At 36.3% G+C, this 12,493-nt stretch overlaps 1 protein-coding gene across 3 annotated transcripts; it reads right to left on the bottom strand.

The window, feature by feature from the left end:
• Window positions 1-3,961: 3,961 nt before the first annotated feature.
• LOC122077535 (omega-hydroxypalmitate O-feruloyl transferase-like) lies at window positions 3,962-7,838 on the bottom strand. Of its 3 annotated transcripts, none has more exons than XM_042643494.1 (3): window positions 7,617-7,838; window positions 5,807-6,286; window positions 3,962-5,079 (listed from the first exon to the last, which is right to left on the bottom strand). In XM_042643494.1, the coding sequence occupies exons 2-3, from the start codon at window positions 6,245-6,247 to the stop codon at window positions 4,222-4,224; spliced, it is 1,299 nt and encodes a 432-aa protein (XP_042499428.1). In that variant the 5' UTR covers window positions 6,248-6,286; window positions 7,617-7,838; the 3' UTR covers window positions 3,962-4,221. The 3 variants fall into 3 exon arrangements, with proteins under 3 accessions (XP_042499428.1, XP_042499427.1, XP_042499429.1); XM_042643493.1 differs by having other exon boundaries at window positions 7,622-7,838; XM_042643495.1 differs by lacking the exon at window positions 7,617-7,838 and adding an exon at window positions 6,627-6,688.
• Window positions 7,839-12,493: the final 4,655 nt, after the last annotated feature.

The following is a 12,493-nucleotide window of genomic DNA, read 5'->3' as shown; positions in this document are numbered from 1 at the left end:
GAAATGAAAGCTGACTGGGTTGGTGCAATAATCTGCTCAAGTACTCCTTGCAATCGGTCTGCGACTAGCTTTGTGATAATCTTGATGACTACATTACATAAGCTAATCGGTCGGAACTGGTCTGCTGTCTCTGGTGTCTCCACCTTTGGAATCAGACATATATATGTACAATTAAGCTCTACTGGAATATGCCCAGGATGAAAAAATTCTATGACATAATAGAGTATGTCCTTCTTCACAAGATCCCAATACTGTTGGTAAAACACATGTGGTAAACCATCAAGTCCTTGTGCCTTTAAGGGCGCCATGGCAAACAAGACTCTGCGAACCTCCTCCTCAGTAGGTAGTCTACATAAGATGTTATTTATATCGTTTGTAACCATAGGCTGGACTAAATCCAATACTCTATTCAAAGAAACATCATCAACCGGCTCAGTGGAATTGAGAACATAAAATGTTACAAACCTCGGTCTGTGAGGATGACCACTGACCCGAGGGATGCTTCAACTTTAAAATTCTGTTTCGATGCCTACGACTAAGGGCCCGTTTGGTATCATTTCTGTTCCAGAAACACCGTTTCGTTTCAAAAACGAAAATTTCAATTTCTGTGTCAAAACGCAGTTTTTAAACGAAAAAATGGTGTTTCAAAATTTCAGATTTTTATCGGGAATTTTTTTTTTTTTTTTTTTTGTAAAATGGAACGAAACTGGGAAGACGGAACTCCATTTTGGAGTTCTGTCCAATCTCGTTTTTTCAGTTTTTTTTTTCACTTTTTGTTCCAAAAAAACAGAAACGGACCATAATTGCACCAAACAGAAGATTCCGTTTTTTCGTTCCAATAGAACGAAAAAACTCTAGAAACGGTTTTTTAGAACGATACCAAACGGAGCCTAAGAGTGGAGACATGGAAAAAAGAAGTGTTCTTATCCCCACCCTTTAACCAGCCCGGCCTTGATTTCTGGCGCCATAACTCCTCCTCCCTCTGCAGTTCCTCTTCAAGCAATAAATGTATCTCTGACTCCTTATGTTGTGAGAATTCTGAATCAGGGAGGTTTTGTCTATGCTCCAATTCTAATTTCAACTTCTTAGTGTTCTCCTGCAGATTCCCAAAAACTTTCTTATTCCATCTTTTGAAAACTGTCTGACAATGTGAGATTTTCCTCATTAGACGATTCACTGCCATCCCCGCCGTGTCAAGAGACCACCCCCTAATTGCATTATTACGACAATCACATTGACTCAAAACAAAATGGTCGGTGCCCTCGAGCTATTCCTCCCTCTGTATCCACCAATATGGGGCTGTGATCAGAGCTGATTGCCGGACTAATAAAAACAGTTGCATCCTCAAAATTTTGCCTCCATTCTACACATGGTTTTAAGTATCGGTGCGTGTCGTGCCGTATTGGCCGTATCGATCGATACGTATCCGTATCAGTAGGCATCGGCACGATACATACCGATACGTATCATGAAAATTTTAAAACCCTTATGTATCGATACGTATCCTACGATACACACCGATACGCACCGATACACCACCGATACGCACCGATACTTACCGATACATACCGATACTCTATGAAAAATTCAAAATTGAAGTAAAATGTACGTTTCGGTATGTATCGATATGTATCGGTGCGTATCGGTATGTATCGACCGATACACACCGATACGTACTCATACGGTCATAAAATGGCCAAAATGGGTAATTTTTTAGAAAAACATAATTTTTTGAGATGTTTTTGTTCCAAAGTTGCTGCCAACCATTTTTCTCTCTAACTAAAGTGGAAATCAAGGTTGGGAACAAGGATTTTATATTAATGGGACAATTACAAACCTTGGATTCTTAGTGCGATACTCTCAATTTACTGTTTATGCATAATACATGTTATATATAACTTTTTTTAACTATTTTTTTATGCAAATGTGTATAAAAAAGTGTTTCCTATCCATTTATGTGTGTATCTCTAACATATCTCCGATACGATAAGATACCCTCCGATATGTATCTTAATTTTGGTCGACCGATATGATGACCGATACCGATACTTTAATCCTTGATTCTGCATTACATAAAGCTCGGTCCAGTCGTATCCATATGTTCAATTGATCACCCCTCTTATTATTCAAGGTGGACTGAGGGCTACCTGAATAGTGGATAAGTCTACCTGGGAAGCTTGAGGTAGATGTCCAATAGCAATAGGTTGTTGACTTGGATCGGAAACAGATGAGGCAACCTCAAGTTGGGTCGGGTTAGAGAGGGAGTATCCCGAAAGGTGAGGTAACAGAGCCGTAAGAACACTGGCAATCTCCAAAGTTTGTGGGAATTGGTTTAGAAAATGTAGGAGGTTACCTCCTTGGGAAGTGGAGCTTGGAGGTAGTGGATGGGAATTGGTAAGTGGTGGATAAACTCCCAATGGGGGGACCACTAAAGGTTGATGAGAGTGTGTGTTTGAAGAATGATCAGACGGATAGGATTTAGAGTGTGCATTGTAGATGTAGGGAGGATAGGGTGTTGGTTTACTATTGGATGGCTCTTGGGTCGTGGGAGTTATGTTTGAAAAAGGGTGGATGGTTATGGGGGAAAAAATCGTCTGCAATTCGGATCTGGTACAATTTCGAGAAATACCACCTTCAGGGGGTGACACGTATATTGATACCAATGCAATGATCCAGATCTGATTTAAATGACTCTTCACTGATTTAAGGTTTTATTAGTTGTACCAGATCTGGACCATTGCATTGGTATCAATACACGTGTCACCCCCTGAAGGTGGTATTTTATGGAATTGTACCTGATCGGAATTACAGACGATTTCAACCCGTGATTATGGACATGTGTTCAGAAGTAGGATCAAAATCCTCTGTTTTTCTCATCCATGTTTTTCCTTGTTTTGCTACCTGCAGAACGCGACACGTGGACAATAAGGAGACCAATGGTCAAGATTTGGTGAGGATTATTACATCCGGTGCGTTGGTCTTAAAGTTATCCACGTGTCGCATTCTGCAGGTAGCAAAACAAAGAAAAATAGGGATGAGAAAAACAGAGGATTATTTTCCTCAGAAGTATTAGGGTCGTGGGGTGGGAAGTTACCAGTTGGGCTATTGGTTGATGCCGGCCGGCTGTGATCGGAATGAGGTGGCATAATGGTGGCTGTCTGTGGAATAATCACATGGGCATGCTCCACCAAACGGGCATCTGTGGCCGAGCAACGAAGGTGTGGCGTGGTAATTTTTCTTGCAATTTTGGTTAATGACTCCGGCTTAGCACAAATTATGAAATTGAATGTCATAGTGGATTAAGGTTGTCAATTTGAAATTGAAATCGAAAGTCGAAATCGAGACCAAACTGAATAGGGCCGAATCAAGCTGAATCAAATAAATTCAATTCTAATTTGGTTTAGAATGTCGAAATTAAATTCGGTTTGATTCAGTTTTGATTCTACCTCAAGATCGTCTATTAAAATCGAAACCAAACCGAATGATTATTTCAATCCAAAACAGTGAATACTTATAAGGAAATATAATGCGATTTGATGATTTGATTGTTTTCGATACGTTTTTTGTATTTTCAATACGTCACTAAGCTACCAACTAACCAAAGTGATTGTTTGATACTTTGGTTGATCTTATTTACCAGTGGGCCTCTTCTCTACCTATTAGCTTTAAGTTCTTGGATTGGATAATTCAATCGGTTTGAGGTCCATTCACACCAGCCCAAGCCCACCTGTCCTCTCTAAGGAGAGAGAGAGATCAGAAACCATCTTACACTATAGAGGACAGTTCACCCCACTAAACTAGGGTTTACAAAGTCTTTACGAGTTTTACTTTTTTATATTTTCAAAATACCCTCCCAATGATACCCACCTCGAGCATCTCAAGCTCCATGGTGAATGGATTGCAGCATAAAACAACTCGGTCCAATATTTAATATCAATCATTCATGATAAACATCAATCAATAAGGAAATTTATCAAATTATATTAATAAGGCCTCAATTACATATTTCAAATTTAAGTTCTACCTCCACTATTTACAGCCAAATCTTATTACCAATTTAGCCTTTATCTTATTTGATACACGTCATACTGAACAAAAAAAAAAAAAAAAAAAAAAAAAAAACACAACACGCAACTGATTAGAAAAGTACTTGTAATTTTTTTTTTTTTTTTTGGTACTTCTAGTTGCTATTACAAGCATGTGATCTCACTCAAGTCTCAACTAGGTTTCAATAAGCCCTTCAAAGGAATTCATAAGGGATGATGCCATGACCATTAGGAAGTTTACATCCTTCTTGTCTTCACTTTGAGGAAGAGTAAAGCACAAATTAGGCCCTGGATTTCCAAGGGTTGACTGAGTTGGTTTCCCCCATCCAAAATCATTATCAAGAAAACCCAATTTAGACCATGCAGAAATAAAAAGAGTATAGGCACCATAAGGATTTGTTCCTTTCACTTCATAATGATCAATGGCAGATCTAACATATTCCTCAGTCACCGATTTGATTGCATCTTGCACCAATTTTACTGCAAATGAAAATGGCTTACTTGTTAATTCTCCTGCACTGCAAAGACAACAAGGATGGAAGACGGCGTTGCCAAAGTACCCTTTCGGTAATGGCGGCTTGAACTTAGACCGGAGTTCGACTGCGAAAACAAGCTTTGTTTGTTGATCAGCTTCCATTTGAAGTGCTTCAGTCATGACACGCCATGTATAAGCTGCTACCAATGTGAAGTTGGAGCATTTCTCTATTTTTCCATCTTCCATTGCTAATGTTCTTAAGTGGTTCAATTTCTTGTCTTTTAAACAAAAAGATTTGCGTACAAATTCTTCATCTTTGGAAGCAAGAACACTCTTTGGAACATCTTTTATCTCATAAAACTCTTGGTGGGGAAATTCATTCTTAGGAGGTTGTCTTGAACTCAATATGCTTCTGTCAAGGAACGGGAAGATAGTCATTGGTGAGCCTCTGGCGATTTGAGCCCAAGAACTTAGAAAATCATTGATAGCTATCCCATCTGCCATGCAGTGGTTATTTGCTACTCCAAGAACAAACCCTCCACACTTAAACCTTGTCACCTAAGGATGAAAAGCAGATAATATCATAGTTAAGATCAAGTTGTTACTTGTGTAATAAATAGTTGGAAAATCATGCTTTCTGACTTGACTCGTCTTATTATAATGATTTAATTTGTTCAAACCTAACCAGTGTGATTAACATTTTTTTTTTAAATTATAACAAATATTTATAAATTAATAAAAATAAAATATTTAAAAATAAAAAGAGGAAGGAATCACAATTGAACAATGAGTAAGCATCATGCTAATGAATAATAATAATAATAATAATAATAATAATAATAATAATAATAATAATAATAATAATAATAATAATAGTAAAACCTATGTTTGGTTGCATTATCAAATTAAAAAAAATGGCAAAAATAAAATATGTCATTATTGATTCATTGACCAAGGTAAAATGTTGTTTCATTGAAGAAGGTGAAAGATAATAGTTAAAAATAAGCAATGAGTGTGTTTTTTTCTAAATTCCAAAATCAACTTTGAAAAAAGGATTTGGGGAGTTACAGAAGCATACAGAGAGAGAGAGAGAGAGAGAGAGAGAGAGAGAGAGAGAGAGAGAGAGAGAGAGAGAGAGAGAGAGAGAGAGAGAGAGAATTTTTATCTTAAAAAAGGCTATAGGATTCTTGACCAAGTTTTTCAAAATTTTAACCTGTCTAGATCAAAACTTGATTTTCCAACTATGATCTAATAACCTTAAAATAAATGCCAAAAAAACCCTTACCTGAACCGTCAGTAATGGTATTTCTAAGATGTTTTGGGAAATTGGATAGGTATGAACAAGCTTCCCCAGCATCCCAAAATTTAATTTTGTGATATTCCCTAACAAATCAAGATCGCAATCTGCAACTGCTTCGACGAATATAGCACCTTCTCCTGTGCAATTGACAACTAATTTCCCTTCAGAACTTATGCCAAGCCTCCCTGCAAATGGATAGTAGTGGACCAAAACCTCAGCCAAAGCTTGTTTGATCACTTCACAGGCATTATTATTGCTAGTCCTTGTCTCTGATTTGTAGCAAAATAGGTTTGAAATAGTAAGGTTCTGGTACAAATCCAAGTTCGACAAGAAGTAGACTCCATCGATTGTTTTAAATGCTGGAGGAACTGAGACAGGTTCAAACTTCTCTACCACAAATGCTTCCTTCTCCATTGATTCAGTCATTTTGATTTTTTTTTTCTTTGTTCTCCTTTGATATCAAACCTAATAAACATTAAAAGTCAATGGATTTTATCACAAAAGCATAAATGTGATATGAAAAATAATTATTAATTAAATTTCCCTTAATAGTAAAGTTGATATTGTTCACAAGGTTGATGACCTACTATAAAATTTACGGGTCATGGCATAGCAGGAAATTGTAAACATAGTGGGCTTGTTTTATAGAGGATATGTTACTATCCTATTTAAGTAACAAAAGAGATTCAATGTAGGCTTATATGGTCTTAGCACATTATCATCAAGATCCCTCACTGTAGGGGGGACCTATCCTACTCTTACAAGAAGCGCCCAGAGATGAGGCGTGTGAAATAATTGACCCTACCCTCTGCTCTGGAATTCATAAAGATGCTGACGTAAATCCTCTCAATGCTCCCACATGTTGGTGTTTCCAGTGCAGCAAGATAGAGTTCTTTTTCACTATTTTTATTGATATAGGGATAAATCATTCACTATCTACCTTAGTATTTAAAGTAGACCTTTAAAATACACATGCCATCATGTTGAATAATAAATTAGGGATGTCAAACAAGTCGGTGACCAAAAATCAATAATTATGTAATTTATCCTCAAAATCAAGATCAAGAACGATTAGATAATTAGTAATTAGTTACCCGTCCTAATCAGTCATACTAATATGTGGGATTACTTGATCATTGTTTAATTGATTGGTCTATCTAGGGGTGTCAAATGGTCGATTTGGCTCAGTTTTAGTTGCGTTGAATTGGTTTTAGACTAGGAGTGAAAGAGATCAAAACTAATCCATTAAGGAACTTCGGTTTTTCATTGATTTTGGTTTTGATCTAGTATGATTTTGGTTTATTTCGATTTTTCAATATTAAATTAATACCAATTTAGATCAGTGAAATCTTACATTCATAAGTTGTAGTGGCGAAAGATTTGATGAAAATAATTGAAATTTGTAATGAAATCGTGGTTTATCATTGCATGGGAAAAAATAATAATAATACAACCAATGATAACAAGGAGATCGGAATAATCAGTTTGGAGTTTGGACCGAGGCCAAGCAATTAATTCAAACAATTACAAGGAGATCTCTTCGGACACAAAACTCATAAACTTGGATTCGATGGTAGAAGTGTCAGGTAAAGTGGGGAGGAGTCGGGTAGAAAGGTAAGATGGGTAAAATGGTATCAATGAAGAGGAGCCGTTGGGTTATTCAAAAACCCATGTGTCGCATGTTGAACCCCTCACTGGCACTTACTCGCGGATGGCCTTACAGGAGAGGAGCCGTATATACCAGGAAATATAAGAGAGAGAGAGAGAGAGAGAGAGAGAGAGAGAGAGAGAGAACCTTACTTCTACTGAAGAACGGTACTAGATCAAATGTTTGCTACAATCAAAGCTTCCACTTTCCGCCAAAAGGATGGAAAGAGAAATAGAGACTGTCCTTTCTTTGGATGGTAAGAAGGCTGTGCCTTGATAGAGACTAACTTCTTTCAGTGGCCTGGAAGGTTGGTGATCTGTTAGCTAGAAAGCATGTCCACTGGATGAGGGCGGAGCCAGAGAAACTGAGATGGTTGCACTTTAGAGAAAAGGGATGCCTTATATAATTTTTGCAAAGGGAGAGAGAGAGAAATTTATAAAATAGTAATTATAAAAATGGAGAAAGTTTTCCTTTCACTCACTCATAGTGGACAGCTACCTATTATATTTATAAAATAATAATCATAAAAAAATGGAAAAAAAAATTCTTTAACTCAAAGTGGACAGTTACCTAATATATTTATAAAAAATGGAAAAAATTTTCCTTTCACTCATAGAGGACAGTTACCTACCATCTTAAATTTCATAAACCCTTAGAGATTTATGACCATCAATAAATGAATTCTCATTCACCAACTTATGAAGTATTCAGTCTTAGATAGAAAACAAACTTCCTTTGTTTTTTTTTTTTTTTTTACACCTGCCTCATTATTTATTTAGAGGATGATGAGTTGAATCTCATGTTTATGATTTATGTGGTATTCTTATACAACGTGTTCATATCCCACCTACTTCCGAGAAAATGAGTTGAATCTCATGTTTGTGATTTATGGGGAAGGATGCACTTCATGTGCCAACTACTTCCGAGAAAAGGTAACTTCTTTTTATAATGTTTGCATGTGACATTGATACTTGATAATGGTAACAAATTGCTGTCGATAAGAGAGAATCAATCTGCATCGTTAATTAGGCAAATGGCTCTTTTCACTTGTGCAGTGGTATGGGTTCGAGTCTTGGGAATTAGCCTCTTCATAAAAGGGGTTAGGCTGTCTACTTATATACTTTCTCAGAACCCTGCTTAAGTGTAGGAAGCCTTTGTGAACTAGGTAACGGGGTGAACAGGCAATCCGGCTCTTCTTCAATTAGCCATTTAACACTTGGGAGGATTTAGACATGCATCTTTAGGTCCATTCTGCTGTCGAATGACTAATTAGGTGGCCTAATAATTGAAAAGCATCTTTTTAATAACATGCATGTTTGTTTGTTTCTAAATCGTTTGAGGTTTTGGGTAGGTTTTGAGTGACTATTTTCAGAGAAAACCAAGAACCAAAATGAACTAAAAACCATTTAATTAAGTTACACCTCACTAGGCGTGTCAATTCTAAGCCCACACCGATAGGCCCAATCGAGCTCGACATGTTTATGGCCTGACTTTGATCGGCCCGATGAATAAATGTGTTGGGCTTGAACATGACATGTTTATTAAACGGGCATTCACAATGCAGGTAGCTAGCCTGTTGGGCGTCTGACCAAACTGACACGTTTATAAGCTCGACTTGAACCGACTAGTTGTAGCCCGACCCAACACGAACCTTTTAATACTACATAAAGTTCATATTTTGCCACTACTAGTAAGAAACTAATTAAACTTTCTTGCCTTTTACTTTGTCATAGGATTTGATTTAATAAACCTTTGTTTTGTAATTTGTAATAGTCATAATTTTTTATTTATTTTTTTATTTTTAATAACAACCATAATCTCATATCACTTCTCTTCTTTATTAAAGAGTTATGTTACATATTTTTAGCCCTTCAATCCACTTAAGAAAATAATCTTATGGTAGGCACGTTAAAGCCCGTTTAGAGCTCGTTTAGAATTAAATAGGTCTATAGCCCGGTTGATACCCATTTAAGGAAGCCCGATTAAAACCCGACACCGAATGGCCAGATTATAAATCATATCATGCCCCCCAAAGCTAGGCCCGTTTACTTAAACGGGCGTTCACAGTGTAAGGCTTTCAAATGGTCAAGCCCGACTAGGCCCGATCAAGACCGCCCTGGCCCAACCGATTGACACCTCAACCCCTCACAGTCTTTTACATTTTGGAGGCATGGTTTTAAAAATCAGATCATATCGGTTAGGATTGCTCGGATTCGATTGGTATCAGAAAAGACCAATCCCTAATTTGATCGATCCAATACCAACCCACTAGTAAGGTAAAGGATAGAATGGCCAAAACACAATTAAAAAAAGAGAGATAAATCCATCTGATCCAACTAATTCCAGTCCTATTGAATCTAGGTCCCTATTGATTGAGATTGATCCCAAGTTTTAAAACCTTGGCTGGAGGTCATTCTTTGTTGAACCAAGATCAACCATAACCAGCTCAACACTTGATTAATCACCTGGTCAGTTTTCAACCTTTTGAATACATTATCAATACTCTTAAATTAAAATAACTTTGGTGATAAGCATCCCTACGATCCCAGTTAATTTCAACCTAACCTTTGCTTTGATTTCTTCAATTTTAATAAGTAGTTTGGTTTTTTTTTTTTTCCCCCCTGAGGGGACTCGGAGTTGGAAAGATAATCTTTAAAAGTTGGAACATGACTAATATCCCAACCTACTCTTTACTTTTTTTTTTTATTCCAAGCCGTAAAGAGGATAGAAAGGACAAAGAAGACATTAGAGATTATACATTTTATAAGATGAAACACTTTCTTCTATTAATGGATTTCAAAATGCTCGCATTATGTAATTTTTTCTGCACGTTACCTAGAGAAAAGTGTAATGTTTCTGGTTCTCGTGAATCTTGATGTTTTTGTTAGTATTTTAAATTATTAGTCTTTTTTTATTCTAACGGTCGGCAGATTTTATAAATATATAGAAAAGAAAAAAAGAATAGTATACATCAAAATATCCGGCAGCGAAAAAATATCCCAAGAAAATTAAATCTAAGCTAGGTAGGTTACCTCCATCTTTGACATTGTCATCAGTAAAGATAAAACCCAACTCAAGAGAAAATTACTTAATCTATATTTAGGTCTCTCTTTCGCCTCGTCTGAAGTCTTCGGTCCATAATGAACAGAGGAGCAAATAACTAAGATTTTAGCAGCTTTTTTTGCTAGCAAATCTGCTACCACATTCATCTCTCGATAGCAATGAGATAATCTCCATGTCATCCCTTCAATGAACGATTTGTATAACCGCCATTATATTATTAGTCTTCTTTCCATCCCTGATGATAGCCTTACTGAATGTGGAGTTGAGAATGAAGTTTGTTTGGCTGTATTATTGGGTTTCTTTGTATTCTTTTCATTTTTTTCTATTAAATTCTAAGCTGGCTTTAAGCCCTCTCCAACAACCCCACCCCCCCCCCCCCCAAAAAAAAAAAAAAAAAAAAAGACTATGGAGTCTTTCTAATATTCGGTCCTTCTATTTCACTGGGAAAGATATATTTAAGTTTAGTTCTTATTTGGGTCAATTTTCTAAATCTCCCATTACATTATTGGCCATCTGAAGCCTTAAGCATTATTGGATCTCTTACAAATGATTATGGAACGGTTGTCTTATGCAGGGATGTGTATTGAAGTTTATGCACGGTATGAGTTGCCTAATTTTTCTTGTACCTTTGTTAATGCCTCCAGCTTAATACCTATTATGAAATTGAATGTCATGGTGGATTTAATTATTAGCCAAGCGTATTTGAAACAATATAATATAACCCGTTGACCTTTTTTTCTTTTTTTCTTTTTTTTTTTGAAAGGGTGAATAAATTCATTGATATCTCTATTATACAAAACATTATGGAGCCCAAGGGACAGTTAGGTCTTTTCACAGTCACTTGTGTTTGGACGTCGATAACACTAGATAAACAAGATTCTTTTACTAAAAAAAGAGAGAGAGAGAGAGAGAGAGATTACAAAATGCAAGTGATAAAAAACACCTTTGCTTGTTACTATAGGTATAGGATAATTTATTCCAACAAGATTTGGATGAACTCCTCGAAGACATTCATGAGAGATGTTTTCATGACTCATAACCATTGATATATTTAGATATTTCTTTTATTCACTTTAAGGGAGTTATTTATTTATTTATTTTTAATTATGATGGGTATCCAGGCCTTTGGCCTGACTAGTCCCACGGGCCGATACTGACCCCACAATCGTATGGATCGGGGCATACCAGGGTTGAATGAGAACCATTCAACTTTCACTAAAAATAGTGAAGATCACTAAACACCCCCATGTGAGTGGCTCAAGATGTGCCTAGTGGAAGTTAAACTTAGGATGTCCGAGTTTACGGCTCGTACTAAGTTCATTGCTCACCAACTATGCTACCCCCTTGGGTTACTTTAAGGGAGGTTAAAGCACAAATTAGTTGGAAGAAAAGAAGTCTAAATCTATGTACTCTATAAAAGGAAGTACTTGTGTTTTTTAGCGAACTTTACCATCTGACCCAAATGCCACTTAAATTACGACTAATACCCCCATTTAACATCTCTCCATATATATATATATATATATATATAAATTCACTCCATAATTCATAATTATCCACTATCCATAATTATCTCCCTCTCCCTCTCTCTTTCTCTCTCACTTTCTCTTCCCTAAACGTGGAGTGGTGGAGGAGAAAAATTCTTCCCCATGTAACATATCTCTATAATTATTTTAAAAAAAATAAAATAAAAATTATCTCCATAATTATATCTCTCAATCTCTCTCTCTCTCTCTCATACTCTCTCTTCCATAATTTAAAACTTTATTAATTTAACAAATAGAATATGCTTTAGTGTGCATACGTGATGTAGGCTACCATCTATGTACTCTATAAAAGGACGTATTTGTGTTTTTTGGTAAAATTTACTATCTGACCCAAATTCCCTCATTTACTACTTAAATTACGACTCATGCCCCCATTTAACATCTCTCCATATTTAAAAAAATAAATAAAAAATA

The sequence above is a fragment of the Macadamia integrifolia genome, chromosome 4 (genome assembly GCF_013358625.1).
Source record: "Macadamia integrifolia cultivar HAES 741 chromosome 4, SCU_Mint_v3, whole genome shotgun sequence".
Classification (NCBI taxonomy): Eukaryota; Viridiplantae; Streptophyta; class Magnoliopsida; order Proteales; family Proteaceae; genus Macadamia; species Macadamia integrifolia.
This window is presented reverse-complemented; position numbering and strand designations above follow the sequence as displayed.